Genomic DNA, 23,527 nt, shown 5'->3' on the forward strand with positions numbered 1-23,527 from the left:
TAACACTTTTCTTCCATTTCCAAAAAAAAAACAGGTTTCAGCAGATTTGTGTTCTTTGACTGTTGTTTACTAATACTTGAGAAATGAAATGTTTACTATGGAAGCACTTCTGTAAGTCGCTCTGGATAAGAGCGTCTGCTAAATGCAGAAAATGTAATGTAAATTTTAATGTCATGTTTTACACTTTGGTGACATTCATGACAGGAACGGTAGTTACTCATTACACAAGGTTATATCGAACACAGTCATGGACGATTTAGTATCTCCAATTCACCTCACTTGCACGTCTTTGGACTGTGTGAAGAAACCGGAGCACCCAGAGTAAACCCACACAGACACGGGGAGAACATGCAAACTCCACACAGAAAGGACCAGGGCCGCCCCACCTGGGGATCGAACCCAGGACCTTCTTGCTGTAATGCAACAGTGCTACCCACTTAGCCACCGTGCCGCCCCCGTCCAGCAATAGAATCACAATGTCTGGGGTATATCTTTGCCTTGTGCCCAGCTTCTTTAGGTGGGTTCTTAATTCAGCTTGACCCAGATAAGATTGCTTGTTAGAGGTTCCGCTTCAAAAAATGGGCATAAATATGGAATTGTACTTGTCATTTTCTAGGAAAGACTTCCACAAGATTTTGTTTATGTAAGAGTGTGTATGTGGGAAGGCTTGGCTCTTAATCCAATTTATTACAAAGGTATTCAGTAAGGTTGACATCCTCTACACTCAAGTCATTAAACCGTCTTTATGGACAGTGGCATTATCTGCTGGAACAAGAAAAGGCATTCTCTTAACTACAGCTATAACTAACTGTTAAAGCATATCATGTACTGTCTATGTAATGTCATTGTTTTTTTTACAGGTTAGCTATGGGTGTGGCTGGAACCTCTGAATTCATCATTAAAAGAGTTCGCCAGGTTTTTAGCCATGGAAACAATCTACTCAAATACAAATAGGATCACTCATGCACAGCAGAACTGAACAGTATGACCAATAATCTCTTAAACATAAACTCTACACAAACTAAGCCAACATGACTCAGAACTGTGAGAGCAGGGTGGGACCTCAGAGACAGAGGCACAAAACACCTACTGCTTTGTTTCAGCCATCTCACACTCGACCTAAGGAGCACTTTCCCTAATCTAACTGGTTTGTATTGATATTAACATTTGTGGTACTGTATTGTGAAAGAGAGACAATCGGCTAACATAACAAATGAAATGATGCCAAAAAGGAGTCAAACTATCCAGAAGAACCTTTATAATGATTTCTGGCTCATATTCTTTACTTACCTATTTGACAAACCTGTTAAAACACGATCACAATATTGCTACAGTATACAGGCCACTTTATTAGGAACAGCTGTACATTTACTTTTAACATTTTAACTCTCTTAGATGAATACATGCCTGAAATTGAGTAGGTTGGATATGGTTTCTTTGGTCAAGACATCATCAGTACCTTGGTAGACTTAACTGGACCTTGGTAGACCTTAGTAGACCTTAGTGGACCTTGGTAGACCTTAGTGGACCTTGGTAGACCTTAGTGGACCTTGGTAGACTTTAGTGGACCTTGGTAGACCTTAGTGGACCTTGGTAGACTTAACTGGACCTTGGTAGACCTTGGTAGACCTTAGTGGACCTTGGTAGACTTAACTGGACCTTGGTAGACCTTAGTAGACCTTAGTGGACCTTGGTAGACCTTAGTGGACCTTGGTAGACTTTAGTGGACCTTGATAGACCTTGGTAGACCTTAGTGGACCCTGGTAGACCTTAGTGGACCTTGGTAGACTTTAGTGGACCTTGGTAGACCTTGGTAGACCTTAGTGGACCTTGGTAGACTTAACTGGACCTTGGTAGACCAGAGTGGACCTTGGTAGACTTTAGTGGACCTTGGTAGACCTTGGTAGACCTTAGTGGACCTTGGAAGATTTAACTGGACCTTGGTAGACCAGAGTGGACCTTGGTAGACTTTAGTGGACATTGGTAGACCTTGGTAGACATTAGTGGACCTTGGTAGACTTAACTAGACCTTGGTAGACCTTAGTGGACCTTGATAGACCTTAGTGGACCTTGGTAGACTTAACTGGACCTTGGTAGACCCTAGTAGACCCTAGTGGACCTTGGTAGACCTTAGTGGACATTGGTAGACCTTGGTAGACATTAGTGGACCTTGGTAGACTTAACTAGACCTTGGTAGACCTTAGTGGACCTTGATAGACCTTAGTGGACCTTGGTAGACTTAACTGGACCTTGGTAGACCCTAGTAGACCCTAGTGGACCTTGGTAGACCTTAGTGGACCTTGGTAGACTTAACTGGACTTTGGTAGACCTTAGTGGACCTTGGTAGACCTTAGTGGACCTTGCTAGACCGTAGTGGACCTTGGTAGACTTTAGTGGACCTTGGTAGACCTTAGTGGACCTTGGTAGACTTAACTGGACCTTGGTAGACCTTAGTACACCTTAGTGGACCTTAGTAGACCTTAGTGGACCTTAGTGGACCTTGGTAGACTTTAGTGGACCTTGGTAGACCTTGGTAGACCTTAGTGGACCTTGGTAGACCTTAGTGGACCTTGGTAGACCTTGGTAGACCTTAGTGGACCTTGGTGGACCTTAGTGGACCTTGGTAGACTTTAGTGAACCTTGGTAGACCTTAGTGGACCTTGCTAGACCTTAGTGGACCTTGCTAGACCTTAGTGGACCTTGGTAGACCTTAGTGGACCTTGGTAGACCTTAGTGGACCTTGGTAGACTTAACTGGACCTTGGTAGACCTTAGTAGACCTTAGTGGACCTTGGTAGACCTTAGTGGACCTTGGTAGACTTTAGTGGACCTTGACAGACCTTGGTAGACCTTAGTGGACCTTGGTAGACTTAACTGGACCTTGGTAGACCAGAGTGGACCTTGGTAGACTTTAGTGGACCTTGGTAGACTTAACTAGACCTTGGTAGACCTTAGTGGACCTTGGTAGACCTTGGTAGACCTTGGTAGACCTTAGTGGACCTTGGTAGACCTTAGTGGACCTTGGTAGACCTTAGTGGACCTTGGTAGACTTTAGTGGACCTTGGTAGACCTTAGTGGACCTTAGTAGACCTTAGTGGACCTTGGTAGACTTTAGTGGACCTTGGTAGACCTTGGTAGACCTTAGTGGACCTTGGTAGACCTTAGTGGACCTTGGTAGACCTTAGTGGACCTTGGTAGACTTAACTGGACCTTGGTAGACCCTAGTAGACCCTAGTGGACCTTGGTAGACCTTAGTGGACCTTGGTAGACTTAACTGGACTTTGGTAGACCTTAGTGGACCTTAGTGGACCTTGGTAGACCTTAGTGGACCTTGCTAGACCGTAGTGGACCTTGGTAGACTTTAGTGGACCTTGGTAGACCTTAGTGGACCTTGGTAGACTTAACTGGACCTTGGTAGACCTTAGTACACCTTAGTGGACCTTAGTAGACCTTAGTAGACCTTAGTGGACCTTAGTGGACCTTGGTAGACCTTGGTAGACCTTAGTGGACCTTGGTAGACCTTGGTAGACCTTAGTGGACCTTGGTAGAATTTAGTGGACTTTGGTAGACCTTGGTAGACCTTAGTGGACCTTGGTGGACCTTAGTGGACCTTGGTAGACTTTAGTGAACCTTGGTAGACCTTAGTAAACTTTGGTGGACCTTGGTAGACCTTAGTGGACCTTGGTAGACTTAACTGGACCTTGGAAGACCTTAGTAGACCTTAGTGGACCTTGGTAGACCTTAGTGGACCTTGGTAGACTTAACTGGACCTTGGTAGACTATAGTAGACCTTAGTGGACCTTGGTAGACCTTAGTGGACCTTGGTAGACCTTAGTGGACCTTGGTAGACTTTAGTGGACCTTGGTAGACCTTGATAGACCTTAGTGGACCTTGGTAGACTTAACTGGACCTTGGTAGACCCTAGTAGACCTTAGTGGACCTTGGTAGACTTAACTGGACCTTGGTAGACCTTAGTACACCTTAGTAGACCTTAGTGGACCTTGGTAGACCTTAGTGGACCTTGGTAGACCTTAGTGGACCTTGGTAGAATTTAGTGGACTTTGGTAGACCTTGGTAGTCCTTAGTGGACCTTGGTAGACTTTAGTGGACCTTGGTAGTCCTTAGTGGACCTTGGTAGACCTTAGTGGACCTTGGTACACCTTAGTGGACCTTGGTAGACTTAACTGGACCTTGGTAGACCTTAGTGGACCTTGGTAGACCTTGGTAGACCTTGGTAGACCTTGGTAGACCTTGGTAGACCTTAGTGGACCTTGGTAGACCTTAGTGGACCTTGGTAGACTTTAGTGGAACTTGGTAGACTTTAGTGAACCTTGGTAGACCTTAGTGGACCTTGGTAGACTTTAGTGGACCTTGGTTGACCATGGTAGACCTTAGTGGACCTTGGTAGACCTTAGTGGACCTTGGTAGACTTAACTGGACCTTGGTAGACTTAACTGGACCTTGGTAGACCTTAGTGGACCTTGGTAGACTTAACTGGACCTTGGTAGACCTTAGTGGACCTCAGTAGACCTTAGTGGACCTTGGTAGACCTTAGTGGACCTTAGTGAACCTTAGTGGACCTTGGTAGACCTTAGTGGACCTTGGTAGACTTTAGTGGACCTTAGTGGACCTTGGTAGACCTTAGTAGACCTCAGTGGACCTTGGTAGACCTTAGTGAACCTTGGTAGACTTTATTGGACCTTGGTAGACCATGGTAGACCTTAGTGGACCTTGGTAGACTTAACTGGACCTTGGTAGACTTAACTGGACCTTGGTAGACCTTAGTAGACCTTAGTGGACCTTGGTAGACCTTAGTAGACTTAACTGGACCTTGGTAGACCTTAGTGGACTTAACTGGACCTTGGTAGACTTAACTGGACCTTAGTGGACCTTGGTAGACTTAACTGGACCTTGGTAGACCTTAGTGGACCTTGGTAGACTTTAGTGGAGGAGGGTAGGAATGTGGAGAGACACATGGTCCTCAATGGTCTGCTGAAGCTGTCCAAGAATCATCCACTGACCAGTTAACTTTTGCCTCCAGACTATCAGACTATGGTGGGAGTTTCCAAATTTTATAGAGGGGCTACACCTCCACATTTTATAATCAATGTCTAAGAACATATAGTTTATGGTTCCTTAACTTTAGAACAGCATTCGGTCATTTAAAACCACTTCATAAACCTCTGCTTATGTTAATGAAAAGTAATTCCATATTGATCAAATCAATTCTTAGTCTTGTCCCAATTTTTAATATGATGCAACTGCAATATTTTTCTTAAGGTTAGCTATGATTTTGACCAAGATGCATTTTGATGACCCATGTGGGATGTAAACCAAGATAAAGATAAAAAGTTATGATGCATCTATAACTCTTGCTCATCACTGTGGTGATTCTATTAATGGTACGCCTTCTTTACCCTCACATGCCCTCAAAAGTACCACCTCAGACACAAGTAAAGAAATATTTTAGTATTTGTGTGTAGTGTATGTAAAACAAATGTAAAATTTAAAGACCATCTAAAATCCAGCCTCCTTCAGTCAGTGGTTCAATGTGGACAGGATGCTAATTAAAAACTGTGTTAGTAGGGACTGTGCATAAAAAACTGGTCCCTTAGAGATTGCGCTTTAACTTTGCATGGTGCATGTTTAACACAAGCATTTGAGACATTTATTCTATTAAATAAATACTCTCTACTGGAGACAAATACAGGCTTCAACACTTTATTTAAGGTTGTCAATGACAGCCAAAACCAGACTGGCTGTTATTGTGTTACAGAGGTAATCGCACATGGCCATCACATTCTTCTTTCCACTTTACAATGGAAAACTGTCATTTAGAAATTCCCCCGAAGTTTCCGTTTTAGTGATTTTACTTAATAAAAAAAACTGAAATGTTTCCGGTAGTACTCAAAAGTACAGCAAGTACTACAAAGTGCTAACTACCAGTACACATCTCACTTTGGGTAAAGGCATTGAAACGAGAGACGACTTGAGTGCGAAATACAGAACAACCCATGTCAGGCAAAAGGGTATGGCACCCGTACAAGGTGGAAAATTAAGTCAGGCGAGTGTCAGTAAGGGCCTTTTCCTCCCCATCTTTAAAACGCATATGCATATTCCTTCAAAAATGCATCAATTCTGCTCATTTTGTGTACTATATGAATATAAAACAAATACATAAGTGGATCCCGTTATGTTTAACATTCAGGAATGTAAGTGGCATTTTAAAGACAAAATCTAGTGGAATGAAAAAAAAAAAAAAAAACCTAAAAGAATAAAACAGCATGATCTGAGAGAATACCAAAACAACCTAATACGTCCAGCAGAGAATTGAGTGGAGAAAAATGGGGAGTACTTTAACAAAAAAATTGAGGTTGCTTGTGAAGGCCATTGCTTTGGTGGTGATAAAGAAAGAAAAAAAAAAAAAAAATGCAGAAGATTTACGGTGGTGCATGTTGCAGCCTGAGCAGCCCAGTCTTTCTTCCTATTTGGTAAAGGCCTTAATGCCCACTGCAGACTCTTCACCCATCGCTGAGAGCACAGTAATCTAAAGAACAGGGCAAGAAAAACACACATCAAAACTACATGAAAAGCACAAAGATTTAAAATGGAATAAAACGCTACCAGAAATCTCGACTTGTTACCTGTATTAATAAAAGTATTAGTACTCGTTCAAAGACGTCACAGCCTTAGTTTTCTATTCATGACAATTTTAGATCTGGTCCACCATTGTGGTCCGGTTAGCAATTTCACCATGACTTGGTACTTTAATAAAACGACTGATTTGGCACATGGAATTCAGCACATAGTTAGTTGATTGATTAGTTTTAGCGGCGTACCGACACACTGGGGTCAGTTATACGGCGATACTCAAGTTGCTTCTTCACTTTGTGTCATTTAAAACGAATTATAAAAGATGTTTTAGATTTAAATATGTTAAAAAGTTAATTATTTTCCCTGGTGCTGTAGATTGAAGCACATTTAATTTAGCACATAAAACCTGAAGTACCAAGGCTCAGCATGTACGTAGATGTACTTACCATCATATCTTCACCAGCGCCGTGTTTGGTTTCAATTTCCTTGCCCAGGTCACCCTCTGGAACACGAAGGTCCTCACGGACATCGCCGTTGTCCATCATGAGGGATAGATACCCTTCGTTGATGTCCACCAGCTGAGAGCAGAGACAACAAGAGCATGTCAACTTCAATCGATATAGAAACATACAAAAAATAATTAATAAAAAAAAGAGGGTAATGTTAAATTTGCTGTACAAATGTTAGCGTTAATTTCACTATTCTTGGTGACAATTGTTTGCCCCAGACTTTCCTTTTAAATGCAGTGTTAACAAGTCTGACATCTGCACAGACATTGTTGGCTAATGACTAAGTTAAAGGGGAGAATGGCCAAAGCTGTCTAGGCATTGGAAGGTACACTTGTCAGTGCTCCAAGTGCCAGTTTCAGGCCTGGATAAACATTTGAAAGTTGTTTCAGGATGGGCATTTTGGCATTAAAACTGTTTGGTATAAGCCAGATCCACTGTGGTGATCCCCAATATGTACAGAAAAAAAATATTTTTTACTAACATCTCATTTTATGTGCAAGTTAACAATTTATTGTGCCAAGCTGCTCATTTTTATCCAACCTTACAAAATTAAAGCTCAGTCTATATCTAAAAACATCCTGCACTAGCCAATGGTTACTGTGTAAAGCCATCATGCCTTTACTAAGTACATCAAGTATAACATGTATTATATCTCAATTAGCAAGTTAGCAAACAGTACATTTAACCTAGCACATCACACTGCTTACCTGATAGTCGATTCTCTTTATGTTGGGCACATCCATATTGTGGGTAGAGGGGCAGATATCCTCAAACTTCTTATTGGTGAAAATGTCAATACCAACCAAGTGTACCTAAACAAGAGACAATTTACAAGGGTTTAGGGTTAAATACTATGTATCAACTGGTTGCATTTTACTCTGTCCAATCATCTCTGTGCTATACTTAAATACTAGGTTTAATATAAATGGAATACTTACTTTAGCATGACCGTGCTTGCCAGTCTTGGAAGTGGACATCTCAACGATTTTGCAAGGACGACCCTTCAGGAGCACAAAGCCGTTTTTGCGCAGGGCGCTGCACTGCTGTGGGTAGGTCACAGAGGCCCCAGCATCTCCACTAGTGAAATCAAGATCTGGATCTGCCATGGTGGGGTCTAATCAAGGGGCACTACAAAGAGAAATGCAAAGTGTTTAATACATCTTATATCTAGGGATGGGTAATAGTTTAAATGATTATAATTTATCCACTGCAAAACCTTTTTCTGATCAGGGTCATGGTAGTTCTAATACCCGCCCAAAAACACTAGTCATGAGGAATATACACACACTGGGCAGGGCAGTAAAACACTACCACCACCCAAACAGCCCACTCATACACACGGTTCTAATTTACCAGTTGCATGTTATAAGACTAATGAGGAAACCCACAAGAACACAAAACATAGAAAAACTACACAGTGATTAGCAGCAAGGATAAAAACCAGATCCACAAGCCTCCACAGCAAGTCACTGTGACCTGCACCACCATTTCCACCACTATGATACAATATTGCCGTCACATATGTTACACAAACCACACAAAGATTCTCTAATAATTGTGTGAAAGATTCAGGGTTTAACAGGAATAAAAATGTCCTGCAAACACGGGAAAGACTTTCGGCTTTCTCTTCCTGTAGTATCAATGACTTGGCAACCAGACACCATAGTCACTTTCGATACAGGGTACAGCTGGTATATTCAGCACTGAATCCTGCTTTATGCTACCAGCTAAATCGTCATTCAATGCCATTAGGCAGTCAAAGGTGGCAAAGAGGCAGGCTAAATCTCAAAAACAAGTATGTCAACTGTACAAACAATGTGTCTAGCTCTATATGCTGCTGCATGACATTTACTGTATACATATGGGGCATTTTCACTATAGGCCTGGTGAGTGGGAATTTATTATTCACTAAATATGACACTGTAGCACAATTCTTAAACCTGAACACTAGGATTAACTGCTTGCTGGTTGTTAAGTAACATTATAACTGGTAATATGGCAGCCAGATATTGGGTGACTTTACCAAGCCCTATTCTCAGTAATAGGCTTTACTTAACATGGTAGGTGTAAGCAAAATAGCCAGAAGTACACTGGTGCACTTAACATTAGTGTTTACTTGTAATCTTTATAAATAAAAGCCCTCCTTTGCCATGCTTCCTCCCACTTAGAATCAGCTAAATGTGCACAACAGACTTTCATGATAACAGGCCTGATCATATACAGTTATGACAGGAAAGGCCAGCCTGTTCCCTGTTGCTATAAATAAAGTTCCTAAATAAGCTGAATTGTACCAATACGTACATCCAGTGTTGAATAAAATAATAAAAGATCATGCTGGATCTAATGGTGCAGATCTAGGTGTGGTGCCTCCAACACCAGCCATACATACATACCATCGTGGCCAACTTTGTACTAGCTACGTCATCTAAACTACAGCATGCGCGTACACACTGCTGATCGAGCATAGATCAAATATCCTTCTGATTATGAAACATGAAGAATCAGAGTCCAGTAATCGATCGGCTCGATTTATTTGGAAATCGGGCAGCTTGCTCACACCTAACTTTAACACGAAGTGTGAAAACTAAGGGTGTAGACCAACATGAGCTGGATAAGTTGCCGCATCATGGTGCTATGCTTCACGCCCAGTGGCCGGGCACGGGGTTTGAAAGTTGTAAAATATCTAACGCACGGAATAATAAAGCGATTTACACCAGGTTTCACGGCGACTGCTAAACTATTATGTACATTATGGAGACTTGAACGCGCACCGTAGTTTTAATTCAACTTTCACGCCGCTGGAATGAGCATGTAAGGCCGGCTAAATGGGTATGTAAATAGTTCTTCAAGCTGAAATAAATCAGTGTTGGTTAATGTCAGGTAGGCAAAATGATTATTAAGTTTAAATTTGTACTTACATAAAGTAAATTTTAAGATAAAGCAGAACAGCTGGAAAACGCGTGTTCAAAAACACCACGATTTACTGTTCACACACACACACAGAGTCAATTAGTTAGCTAAACTTGCCACACCGAGCCAACCTAACCAACAAAAAAACTCATAACATGTTCTAAAAACACGGGTTACAATAAATAAAGTACCCACCAAGCAACATTATTAAGCAAAATATTAGTAACTCATTTAACGAAGTAACCGTTAGGACCAGTCGGTTTTCGCGGCAGGCCTCGTGCACGAGCTAACGTTAGCTAGTGTGCTAACTTAGTTTCCTTAAAACACAAACTTATCGTCTTTGCAGACACATTTATTGCACTTCCACACTGTTTCTCATTCTATTCCCACTCACCAATCACAGTTTTAATTTGCGTTCTACTAAATAAAACGACATTCTATAAGCGTAAGAGGAAAAAGCACACACCATGCAATACTTACTTCCAAGAAAAAAAGGAATGTCAACACGCATGCGCGTCCAATTTTACTGCGGCACCCCTGTAGTGGGCGGAGCTTCGTCTGGTTCTCTTTCATTCAGCTCAAGCTTGGAGGAATCGAACTGAAATCTGTGCCGCTTTCTCCTACTGGTCTGGAGTGGGAAAATATAACCCATTCAACACAAAGAACAGTAATCAGGGTCTCACTGGGTCCGGAGGCTGTCCTGACACAGACAGGTACACTTCAGACCCCCCGGACAAAGCACCATTACAGTCCATTACAGGGCATCACACCTACTCAAGAGACAAGTTACAGCTCAGGATGAAACAGTTACAGAAGCAGAATGAATAAATGATGTGTGAATAATGTGATAGATAGATAGATAGATAGATAGATAGATAGATAGATAGATAGATAGATAGATAGATAGATAGATAGATAGATAGATAGATAGATAGATAGATAGATAGATAGATAGATAGATAGATAGATAGATAGATAGATAGATAGATAGATAGATAGATAGATAGATATCCGTCAGTCTCGGGAGACTATGGAGTTGTGCACTGCATTGGTTGTGGTTTGTCAGGCCTATACGGGGATGACAGTCTCTTCCACATCTTGTGCAGATGAAGCTTGATGCTGGTCTCTCAGCTGCACTTAGCGCTTTCCTCTTCTGCCGTTTTACCTTTGTCTGTTGAGCTAGTTTCTCTTCAAACTTGGAGAGACCCTTCTGCACTGTATGCTTCCAGGATGATTGCTCGGTGGCCAGGGCTTCCCACGTGTTGAGGCTGAGGCCTGATGGATGGATGAATGGATGGATGGATGGATGGATGGATGGATGGATGGAGGGAGGGAGAGAGAGGGAGGGAGGGAGGGAGGGAGAGAGAGAGAGGGATGGATGGATGGATGGATAGATGGATAGATAGATAGATAGATAGATAGATTAGATAGATAGATAGATAGATAGATAGATAGATAGATAGATAGATAGATAGATAGATAGATAGATAGATAGATAGATAGATAGATAGATAGATAGATAGATAGATAGATAGATAGATAGATAGATAGCTCACATCAGACAACAACTTCTTGTATACATACAACATTCCCTTACAGTATAGAAACAAGCAATAAGGATAAAAATGTACAGTATGGTACTATATACATGTAAACACTTTTTATGGTGTATGCATAGCATACAAAAATTTGTATTTATTGAGGCATATAAACATTGGTTTAATGGTGCATGCATAGCATACAAAAGTAGGTATTTATTATAAATGATTAGGTATTATTTGGATTATTATGAATTGTTAAACAGTCTGATAGCAGTTATAAGAAAAGATTTTCTGTAGCGTTCAGTCCTGCATTTAGGAGGAATCAGTCTGTGACTGAAGGTGCTCTGTCAAAACACCTTCAAGGTATGAAGTGGGTGTGAATTGTTTTTGATTATCGAGTTAAGCTTTGTGAGCATTCTTAACTCTGCTAGCTGCTGAACTGAGTCCTGTTCAGACCCCACTATGGAGCTGGCCTTTTTGATCTGTTTGTTTATTAGGTTTGTGTCCATTGTTCTAGCACTCTCACCCCAGCAAATCACTCCAAAGAAAAGAGTACTGGCCACCACTGATAAAAGGTGCACAGAAGGGGCCTGCTGATGTTAAAAGAGTTCTGCTCTGCCCCTTTTTGTACACCGTCTCCATGTGTCTAGAAAACACATGAGTGTTTGGTCGTACATTTGTAGTGATAAAAAAGGATTGTCGAAACTGTACCTGCATTCTCATTTAGTCGTTTGATGATGCTCCACCAGCTCATGGGACTGTACTTCCTTATTGTTTGTTTGTATCTCCAATTCACCTCACTTGCATGTCTTTGGAAAGTGGGAGGAAACCGGAGCACCCAGAGGAAACCCACGCGGACACGGGGAGAACATGCAAACTCCACACAGAAAGGACCCGGACCGCCCCACCTGGGGATCGAACCCAGGACCTTCTTGCTGTGAGACGACAGTGCTTAGCCATGTCACACACCTCTGTAAATAAAATTAACCCAAAAACCATAACTCTAGATGTCACACTAACATTACCCCTTTTTAATTCCCAGTTGAAACACGTCAAATCTTCTATTACACTTGTAACCCATGGTATTAGTAAATTATTTGATATTTTACATGTGTCTAGATATTATCTTAATAAACTATTATTAACTACATTTCTATCCATGAAGTTTTGGAAGCGAATCTGGCTAACAAGCTTAAAGCACTGTATCAGGTACACCCACTTTAGTCAAGCTGACATTCCTCCCTGTATATGTGTTCCAGTTTATCAGTATTTCTGGGATGCCTTGTGTGCACATCCTTTTTAAGGTCATGCAAAATGTTTTGTTACACCCTTGATTACACCTTCATTGTTCCCCCAGTGATCGCAAAATGTTCCACTGTTGTCTCATCTTTCCACAGAACATTTTCCCAAAAGCATTGTGGACCAGCTAGGTGGTTTAGAGAACTTAATACGAGCCACGATTGTTGGTTTCCATAAAAGTGGTCACACGTTTTCACAGTTTGTAGTCTTAAGTAGGTCTTTTGCTGTTACCCATGAGTTATTTCTTACCTCTCAAAATTGTCTGATGTTCTCTTGGAGTGATCTTGACAGGATGCCCTTTGGGAAACCAGTCTATTTGTAGACAATATATCTAACCATGGTTTTATGTACACACACGTGTCTTTGGGAATGGTTTTGTAGCCTTTATGTGTGTCTATAAAATGTTTGCTTTAAGGCATGGGTTCACACTAACCAATCCTCATTGAGAAGAACAGATGTGTCACTAACCAGGCTTTGTGTGTCTATTCAATGGGCAAAGCGCCTGGGAAACCCACACTTCCAATTTCATCTCCTTAATTACATTTAATAATTAAAATACAATTATCTCTTGGATAAATTATTAACACAGGCATTCACTTACTTTTTCTCCAAGCACTGTGGATGCGTATTTAATGTGCTCAATAAAAGACACAAACGTTTGTGCTCGTGTTGTGCTTTTAGTTTAGTTAGGTTGTGTTCAATAATCACAAATCCAGGAAATTCCGAAGGGTTCACTTACTTTTCCTTTATGCTAAAATAGGCTCAGCAGAACCAAACACTGTATAAGGAAAACTAGAAATTAAACAGTGGAAGAGTGGACAGTCAGGACAGTAAATAAAGAAAGTTCTAGAAGCTCTAAGAAGAGTCCCTGTTGTGGAGCAGCACCTTATTTATCTGAACAAAGTTATAGAACCTGTCAATAAAAGATGAGTGTATGGGAGACCAGGATGCACTATGGGAAGAAGGCAAGCCGGCGGAGGCAGTGTGATGCTTTGGGCGATGTTCTGCTGGGAAACCTTGGGTCCTGCCATCCATGTGGATGTTACTTTGACACGTACCACCTACCTAAGCGTTGTTCCAGACCGTGTACACCCTTTCATGGAAACGGTATTCCCTGATGGCTGTGGCCTCTTTCAGCAGGATGATGCTCCCTGCCACAAAACAACAATGCTTCAGGAACGGTTTGAGGAGCACAACAATGAGTTTGAGGTGTTGATTTGGCCTCGGAATTCCCCAGATCTCAATCCAGTCGAGCATCTGTGGGACGTGCTGGACAAACAAGTCCGATCCATGGAGGTCCCAGCTTGCAACTCAGAGGAGTTAAAGGATCTGCTGCTGACATCTTGGTGCCAGTTACCACAGCACACGTTCAGGGGTCTAGTGGAGTCCATGTGTCGATGGGTCAGGGCTGTTTTGGCAGCAAAAAAGGGACCGAGACAATATTAGGAAGGTGGCCATAATGTTATGCCAATCCACTCCAGCATAATATTTCCACTGTAACCAAATAACTACAGCACAGACATGATCTAATACATCAATTTATTAAAAAACAGCAAAGTTCTAATGCTATGTTACATGAAAAACTGTGAAGGTACTTCTGAAAGACTAAGAGAATATGTTCAATACTATGTCCATGTCATCTAGAACCCCTGAAATCCTATCTCAAATTCTGGACATCAACATTATTCAGGAATTTATACAGAAAACAAAATAACCAGAATAGAAACAAAACCAGTGATACGGTTTATTGCTAATAATCGTACCTTTGCTGGGCTTCACCATCTTCTAGGTGTACATTTCAGTTACAGATACAGGTAAAGACAGGCATTCTTTTCCAAACCAGACCAGAAACATTTCACCATACAAAAATGGTTTTATTTGGGCTATATATTTATATATATATTTAGCAGTTAAATTAAAAGCAACATAAAGGAAAGCATTAAACAGTACTGGGATCATTAAAACAAGATTAACTGATTTTTTATTTATTTATAAATCACTGATATTAAACATCTCGGACATTCTAATATAGATTTCATAGCACTTTCAGACCGACGAGCTAATCCAAAATACAGAGATGAAAAAGAAACAGTGATAATACTGTGGCTTCCGAATATGATTATACTGTATACCAGAAATATACTATACAAAGTAATAAATAGGTTGGATCAAAATATTAACTCCGGGGTTCACACGAATGGGGTATGATAGTATTTCATTGTAACTCAGGGCTCAAACAAAAACATCAAAATAGATTCACATCAAAAGAAACAGATAAGAGGAATGAACTGGAGTGAAACTATGCACTGGGTAAAGATCAGATCCGATCATGACATCTATTAAGGCCTAGCTATACGTGTGTTTTTCTTTAAGCAGTGCCGCTTTCACGTGTCGTCTGCAGAATTTGAATTGAAATGTGGTGCAGATTGACTAAGCACGGGCATCTCTGAAGCAAACGCTATAAAAAGCATCTTTGCCGTGCACAGACTGGAAATCCTACCTTTTAAAATTACGTCTAAATCGATTTGGCTTCTTCCGCGAATAGATCTGTGGGTTTGATCAGCCCGCTTACTGTAACAGCCGGTTTTTCAGTTCAGTGTAGATCAGGGGTGCCCACACGTCCAGAATCAGACTGACCTTATTCTGATGATTTGTACTGAATGGTTACAGCTAGGTTTATGTAGTCTGTGCAATAGCTGCTGATGCCAGTTCTCAAGCTTCCAAGCTGTAGCCTAGTGGTTAAGGTACTGGACCAGTGATCAGAGGGTCGCTGGTTCAAGCCCCACCACTGCCCCACTACTGCCAGGTTGCTGCTGTTGGGCCCTTGAGCAAGGCCCTTAACCCTCAATTGTTCAGGCTGTATACTGTAACAGTAATGTAAGTCGCTTTGGATAAAGTCGTCGGCTAAATTCTGAAAATGTAAATTTAAATGTACAGTGTATCACAAAAGTGAGTACATCCCTCACATTTCTGCAGATATTTCATTATAGCTTTTCATGGGACAACACTATAGAAATAAAACTTGGATATAACTTAGAGTAGTCAGTGTACAACTTGTATAGCAGTGTAGATTTACTGTCTTCTGAAAAGAACTCAACACACAGCCATTAATGTCTAAATAGCTGGCAACATAAGTGAGTACACCCCACAGTGAACATGTCCAAATTGTGCCCAAATGTGTCGTTGTCCCTCCCTGGTGTCATGTGTCAAGGTCCCAGGTGTAAATGGGGAGCAGGGCTGGTAAATTTGGTGTTTTGGGTACAATTCTCTCATACTGGCCACTGGATATTCAACATGGCACCTCATGGCAAAGAACACTCTGAGGATGTGAGAAATAGAATTGTTGCTCTCCACAAAGATGGCCTGGGCTATAAGAAGATTGCTAACACCCTGAAACTGAGCTACAGCATGGTGGCCAAGGTCATACAGCGGTTTTCCAGGACAGGTTCCATTCGGAACAGGCTTCGCCAGGGTCGACCAAAGAAGTTGAGTCCACGTGTCCGGCGTCATATCCAGAGGTTGGCTTTAAAAAATAGACACATGAGTGCTGCCAGCATTGCTGCAGAGGTTGAAGACGTGGGAGGTCAGCCTGTCAGTGCTCAGACCATACGCCGCACACTGCATCAACTCGGTCTGCATGGTCGTCATCCCAGAAGGAAGCTGACGCACAAGAAAGCCCGCAAACAGTTTGCTGAAGACAAGCAGTCCAAGAACATGGATTACTGGAATGCCCTGTGGTCTGACGAGACCAAGATAAACTTGTTTGGCTCAGATGGTGTCCAGCATGTGTGGCGGCGCCCTGGTGAGAAGTACCAAGACAACTGTATCTTGCCTACAGTCAAGCATGGTGGTGGTAGCATCATGGTCTTGGGCTGCATGAGTGTTGCTGGCACTGGGGAGCTGCAGTTCATTGAGGGAAACATGAATTCCAACATGTACTGTGACATTCTGAAACAGAGCGTGATCCCCTCCCTTCGAAAACTTGGCCTCATGGCAGTTTTCCAACAGGATAACGACCCCAAACACAACCTACAAAATGACAACTGCCTTGCTGAGGAAGCTGAAGGTAAAGGTGATGGACTAAACCCAATTGAGCACCTGTGGCGCATCCTCAAGTGGAAGGTGGAGGAGTTCAAGGTGTCTAACATCCACCAGCTCCGTGATGTCATCATGGAGGAGTGGAAGAGGATTCCAGTAGCAACCTGTGCAGCTCTGGTGAATTCCATGCCCAGGAGGGTTAAGGCAGTGCTGGATAATAATGGTGGTCACACAAAATATTGACACTTTGGGCACAATTTGGACATGTTCACTGTGGGGTGTACTCACTTATGTTGCCAGCCATTTAGACAATAATGGCTGTGTGTTGAGTTATTTTCAGAAGACAGTAAATCTACACTGCTATACAAGTTGTACACTGACTACTCTAAGTTATATCCAAGTTTTATTTCTATAGTGTTGTCCCATGAAAAGATATAATAAAATATTTGCAGAAATGTGAGGGGTGTACTCACTTTTGTGATACACTGTAAGTGTTCACACCAGTAAGTGTGGACCGATATTTAGACTTGATTATTTTCATGTGGGAAAGGCTGTTTCACACAAGCAGGTTGATTTAAAAAATGCTGGCAGCCAAATATGTGGCACATTTTTATGTTTGGATATTTTACCTCAGCCTGCAAGTTCCACAACTGTCCAGCAGAGGCCCCTGACTTCATATGAATGTGGGGTTATGTTTGTTTGTTTGTTTATTAGGATTTTGACGTCATGTTCTACACCTTGGTCACATTCATGACAGGAACGGTAGCCACTCACCACACAAGGTTCATCAGCTCACAAGGCCACTTCAAACACAGTCTTGGACAATTTAGTGTCTCCAATTTACCTCACGTCTTTGGACTGTGGGAGGAAACCGGAGCTCCCGGAGGAAACCCACACGGACATGGGGAGAACATGCAAACTCCACACAGAAAGGACCCGGACCGACCCACCTGCGGATCGAACCCAGGACCTTCTTGCTGTGAGGCGACCCCACTTAGCCACCGTATGAATGTATAAATAAAACAGCATCTCTACAGTGGTCTTGCCCGAATCGAACCGTTTTTGGTTTCTTTGTGCTTGGTTGCGCCCTTATCTTCACAAACAGTGCAGGTTACAACAGGAGAAATGCAAAAATGGTGCAAACTGGCTACTGATGAATGAAAACTTTCTAGATTAGCGGTGTTTTATGCGGGCTGAGGCGTAGCTCTGGTAACAAACCGCAAATTAAATCTACCAGCGTGCACTGTGTGATCGACTGGTCCATCGCGATCGACTTATTGGGCACCCCTGGTGTAAATTCAGTGTAGACAGAAAAACAAAGAAATAAAAAGATCATTCACATGGTCATTTACATAATCCTTTCAACCGTTAATCATGAACCCACTTACAAACAAACCAAACCCGCTGTCACTGTATTTTAAGTGAAGGAAACGAATACGCGCGTACTGTATTAAATAAAACATGAACATTTGTGAGACGTTTCAGCCCCTCACAGCTTTACAGTTTTGTGATTGTGAACGTGACTGTAAATGTAAAATCCCAACAACAGAGTAAAACAAACATGCACACAGACAGACATTCACTCACACACACACATGTACAACTCACACATGATGGCTTGAAAAATATAGTGGTTTTATTCCAGGCAGCCTTTATAACCGTCCTACTGTACCTAACAACATAAACAGGTTAATGTGTTGATTGTTCTTTACAGACACTTTACAGATTATCACACTCCTCTCCTTGACCTTGCTTGTCTGACCTTGACTGATATCTGGTATGCTGACTGGAAATTATGACAAAGGCCGTTTATGAAGCGATATCCAACCTGCCTGATGTCAAACCATGTCTTTGGTTTGACAACTTTGTTGTGAAGAACTCAAGTTGCCTGCATAGACCTTTTAGAATGAAATACAATATCAAGACCTTTTAAACAACCTTCCCAGAGGAGTGGAGGCTGTTATAGCTGCAAACGGGGTTAGTAAACTCCATATTAATGCTGATTTTAGAATGGGGTGTCCAACAAGTTCAGAATCAGGTATCCATATACTTTTGGATATACAGGTGTACAGTAATCTGTACTTGTTTGGAAGCCGGGGTAAGAGCGCAGGGTCAGCCATTGTACGGCGCCCCTAGAGCCGAGACGGTTAAGGACCTTGCTCAAGGGCCAAACAGTGGCTGCATGGCAGAGCTGAGATTCGCACTCTTAACCTTTCAATTGATAGCCCAAAGCTCCACTCACTAGGCTACCACTGTCCCAAAGAGTGTGTAGCACGTATGGGATAATAATGAACTCTGGAATGGACTTGGTGCAATGCTGGGGCCTCTCCACTTCTCTCTCAGACCCAGTCAGTGGCACACCAGTGCCGAGATTCCGAGATTCTGAACTCCTCGGTGTGAAACTCGTCGTTGCCACCGGTCGGCTGGGCGCCATCTAGCGGGCATAATTGGCAATGCCTGCAGCAGACACGTTTCTGCTAGGGCGGGATGACCGGACTATATGGGTGGGGTCTTCAAACGCTGTGTAAGGACCCAGATTAGCAGATATAGAGACGCTTGTGCAGAATGGTCGGAGGAGGCGTGAGCAGCAAGATACCCACTTTGACTGCAATCAGGGATCCACTAGCAGCGGAAGACAAATTGACTACGATAAATACTGGGAGAAAATGCATAAATAATATATATATATACAGTGTATCACAAAAGTGAGTACACCCCTCACATTTCTGCAAATATTTCATTATATCTTTTCATGGGACAACACTATAGACATGAAACTTGGATATAACTTAGAGTAGTCAGTGTACAGCTTGTATAGCAGTGTAGATTTACTGTCTTCTGAAAATAACTCAACACACAGCCATTAATGTCTAAATAGCTGGCAACATAAGTGAGTACACCCCACAGTGAACATGTCCAAATTGTGCCCAAATGTGTCGTTGTCCCTCCCTGGTGTCATGTGTCAAGGTCCCAGGTGTAAATGGGGAGCAGGGCTGTTAAATTTGGTGTTTTGGGTACAATTGTCTCATACTGGCCACTGGATATTCAACATGGCACCTCATGGCAAAGAACTCTCTGAGGATGTGAGAAATAGAATTGTTGCTCTCCACAAAGATGGCCTGGGCTATAAGAAGATTGCTAACACCCTGAAACTGAGCTACAGCATGGTGGCCAAGGTCATACAGCGGTTTTCCAGGACAGGTTCCACTCGGAACAGGCTTCGCCAGGGTCGACCAAAGAAGTTGAGTCCACGTGTTCGGCGTCATATCCAGAGGTTGGCTTTAAAAAATAGACACATGAGTGCTGCCAGCATTGCTGCAGAGGTTGAAGACGTGGGAGGTCAGCCTGTCAGTGCTCAGACCATACGCCGCACACTGCATCAACTCGGTCTGCATGGTCGTCATCCCAGAAGGAAGCTGACGCACAAGAAAGCCCGCAAACAGTTTGCAGAAGACAAGCAGTCCAAGAACATGGATTACTGGAATGCCCTGTGGTCTAACGAGACCAAGATAAACTTGTTTGGCTCAGATGGTGTCCAGCATGTGTGGCGGCGCCCTGGTGAGAAGTACCAAGACAACTGTATCTTGCCTACAGTCAAGCATGGTGGTGGTAGCATCATGGTCTTGGGCTGCATGAGTGTTGCTGGCACTGGGGAGCTGCAGTTCATTGAGGGAAACATGAATTCCAACATGTACTGTGACATTCTGAAACAGAGCATGATCCCCTCCCTTCGAAAACTGGGCCTCATGGCAGTTTTCCAACAGGATAACGACCCCAAACACAACCTCCAAGATGACAACTGCCTTGCTGAGGAAGCTGAAGGTAAAGGTGATGACTAAACCCAATTGAGCACCTGTGGCGCATCCTCAAGTGGAAGGTGGAGGAGTTCAAGGTGTCTAACATCCACCAGCTCCGTGATGTCATCATGGAGGAGTGGAAGAGGATTCCAGTAGCAACCTGTGCAGCTCTGGTGAATTCCATGCCCAGGAGGGTTAAGGCAGTGCTGGATAATAATGGTGGTCACACAAAATATTGACACTTTGGGCACAATTTGGACATGTTCACTGTGGGGTGTACTCACTTATGTTGCCAGCCATTTAGACATTAATGGCTGTGTGTTGAGTTATTTTCAGAAGACAGTAAATCTACACTGCTATACAAGTTGTACACTGACTACTCTAAGTTATATCCAAGTTTCATTTCTATAGTGTTGTCCCATGAAAAGATATAATGAAATATTTGCAGAAATGTGAGGGGTGTACTCACATTTGTGATACACTGTATATATATATATATATATATATATATATATATATATATATATATATATATATATACTGTATATATACTATATTGCCAAAAGTATTCGCTCGCCTGCCTTCACACGCATATGAACTTGAGTTAATCCTGAAAAACTTACCATATAGGAGCACTTTGTAGTTCTACAACTGGATAAGACACAGCAGCGCTGCTGGAGTTTTTAAACACCTCACTGTCACTGCTGGACTGAGAATAGTCCACCAACCAAAAAACATCCAGCCAACAGCGCCCCGTGGGCAGCATCCTGTGACCACTGATGAAGGTAAGGCAATAGATGAGCGATGTCTCTGACTTTACATCTACAAGGTGGACCAACTAGGTAGGAGTGTCTAATAGAGTGGACAGTGAGTGGACATGGTATTTAAAAACTCCAGCAGCGCTGCTGTGTCTGATCCACTCATACCAGCACAACACACACTAACACACCACCACCATGTAAGTATCACTGCAGTGCTGAGAATGATCCCCCACCCAAATAATACCTGCTCTGTGGTGGTCCTGTGGGGGTCCTGACCATTGAAGAACAGGGTAAAAGCAGGTTAAAAAGTATGTAGAGAAACAGATGGACTACAGTCAGTAATTGTAGAACTACAAAGTGCTCCTATATGGTAAGTTTTTCAGAAACTAACTATTAACTCAAGTTCATATGCGTGTGAAGGCAGGTGAGCAAATACTTTTGGCAATATAGTGTATATATACAGTATATATATATATATATCATGGACTGTTTTTTAACAAATAAATCAAAACTAAGATGTAATATTAACTTGTCTAAACTATTATTATGTTCTCATGGTTTGTCTGATGGAAAATGAGGTAGGTTCAGAAAAAGCTTGTTCTTACTTTGACCCAAAAACCACTATTTTTTATATATATTTTTGGTATTTTGTTTGTTCAGGAATGAAAAGCGTGAGCACAAAGTAATCAAGGATTTGTTTATGAATAGCTGAGCACCTTTTAAACCCACCAATAAAACGTCAAATCTGTTGTTTTTTGTTCTCCCCTGGACTTTATTGCACTTCGCTAAGAGCAATGAACACTACAGCATAGTCTTACAGTATGCATGTGAACGCAGCTTTATTTCCCACATAAAAAAAAACAAACAAACAGATCGATTGCAATTCTGACGTGTCGTACAAAACATCCACTGGATTTGTCTTTTATACTATTATTTTCTTTTGTTCGTCTTGTGGATGGGAAGCCGACGTACGAAACGAAACGAAACGCTCATCCGTTCAAACAGACCTACATACAGGACACACATACGCACACGGTACATTTACTCTTGCACAAGTATCGTGAGACAGAATGCAAATTGCAAAACAGAGTGGTGGTGAAATGTGTTCTGTGAGAGTTTGGAATCTAAAGCATACGAGGCCGAGCACACGCGCACACACGCGCACACCAACTTCACAGAGAATCGTCGTGTTTCAGAGGATTTTAAATGTAAAGACTAACAGCAGTAAATGACTGTGTCGTGTTAAAAGTGTCTAAACAAGTACAATGTGTTTTTTTTTTTTAATCCTCAGTAGTCTTTCCAGACAGGGGAACCCACCGTCGGTCGGTCCCTCTCTACGTACATCCTTCTCCGAAGCAATCCCGATAAGTATTTGTCATAAAAAATTTGTCATGAGCACCCCGCGTGAAAGATTCATAAGGAATTCTGGCTGTGAGGTTGTTCTTCTCTCGGCGGTCTTGGGTGCGTTCGCTAACCGAGTGTGAAGCCGTGACTCGTCGTTGAGGTGTCTCCGGCTCTCCCGAGCTGTTTATTGTGACTGCCCAGCCGTTCCACACCCTTGCGTGTGGGTCTCTGTCCGCTTCCCTCCCACCCCCGGTTACCTTTTGAAAACAGAACACGGCCACAGACGAAATGGAGGGGAGGGTGTGGAGGGGTTACCAGTTCATCATGGAGTTTCTGTTCAAGGTCATGAAGAAAACTTGGCTGCTGCCTCCTGATCGCACCGAGGCAAAGAAAACCTGCCAAAACAGTCGGACAGAGGAGCTATCAGTGAGACAGATGGAAAATGCTAATTATTTTTTATGCTTCAGGCCAAGCTACCATTGGCTGTCTGTAGACCTTAGAGATTGAGTGGGTTTACATGGACAGAATTGTTAAATAAGTCCAAGAATTCAGATATTTCAGATATAAAGTCGTTAATACTATATTTTACTCTAGGTTGATGATTAACACTTCATCGTGTCCATTTAAATAGGGCTACTTAGGCCGCTCGGGTGGCACAGCGGTAAAACACACGCTAGAACACCAGAGCTGGGATCTCGAATACATCGTATCGAGTCTCAGCTCTGCCTGCTGGCT

General features: G+C 42.3%; 2 protein-coding genes and 1 non-coding gene across 7 annotated transcripts in view; all 3 read right to left on the reverse strand.

Annotated features, from left to right (window-relative positions):
* Positions 1-5,706: 5,706 nt before the first annotated feature.
* On the reverse strand, positions 5,707-8,247 carry eif5a (eukaryotic translation initiation factor 5A). Its single transcript, XM_062985828.1, has 4 exons — positions 8,041-8,247; positions 7,810-7,914; positions 7,040-7,171; positions 5,707-6,546 (listed from the first exon to the last, which is right to left on the reverse strand). The coding sequence occupies exons 1-4, from the start codon at positions 8,206-8,208 to the stop codon at positions 6,484-6,486; spliced, it is 468 nt and encodes a 155-aa protein (XP_062841898.1). The 5' UTR covers positions 8,209-8,247; the 3' UTR covers positions 5,707-6,483.
* Positions 8,248-8,658: 411 nt separating this feature from the next.
* LOC134301413 (small nucleolar RNA SNORA71) lies at positions 8,659-8,785 on the reverse strand. Its single transcript, XR_010007450.1, has one exon. It is a non-coding gene; the product is annotated as a small nucleolar RNA SNORA71 (small nucleolar RNA).
* Positions 8,786-22,270: 13,485 nt separating this feature from the next.
* The window catches only part of tnikb (TRAF2 and NCK interacting kinase b), a 70,581-nt gene continuing 69,324 nt past the window's right edge, over positions 22,271-23,527 (reverse strand). For all 5 annotated transcript variants that reach the window (XM_062985932.1, XM_062985929.1, XM_062985931.1 and 2 more), the window contains one exon: positions 22,271-23,187. In XM_062985932.1, coding sequence (XP_062842002.1) covers positions 23,104-23,187 — 84 coding nt within the window. In that variant the 3' untranslated portion in view covers positions 22,271-23,103. The remainder of the gene's footprint in view (positions 23,188-23,527) is intronic.

Source organism: Trichomycterus rosablanca, chromosome 23 (genome assembly GCF_030014385.1).
Source record: "Trichomycterus rosablanca isolate fTriRos1 chromosome 23, fTriRos1.hap1, whole genome shotgun sequence".
Taxonomy (NCBI): domain Eukaryota; kingdom Metazoa; phylum Chordata; class Actinopteri; order Siluriformes; family Trichomycteridae; genus Trichomycterus; species Trichomycterus rosablanca.

Excerpts from the sequence above, each read along its gene's own strand:
- eif5a (XM_062985828.1), bottom strand. The coding sequence starts at position 8,208 with ATGGCAGATCCAGATCTTGATTTCACTAGTGGAGATGCTGGGGCCTCT. Across the intron at positions 7,915-8,040 it reads GCAAGCACGGTCATGCTAAA|GTACACTTGGTTGGTATTGA; the intron begins GTAAGTATTCCA and ends TCTCTTGTTTAG. Across the intron at positions 7,172-7,809 it reads TAAAGAGAATCGACTATCAG|CTGGTGGACATCAACGAAGG; the intron begins GTAAGCAGTGTG and ends CTCTGCTCTCAG.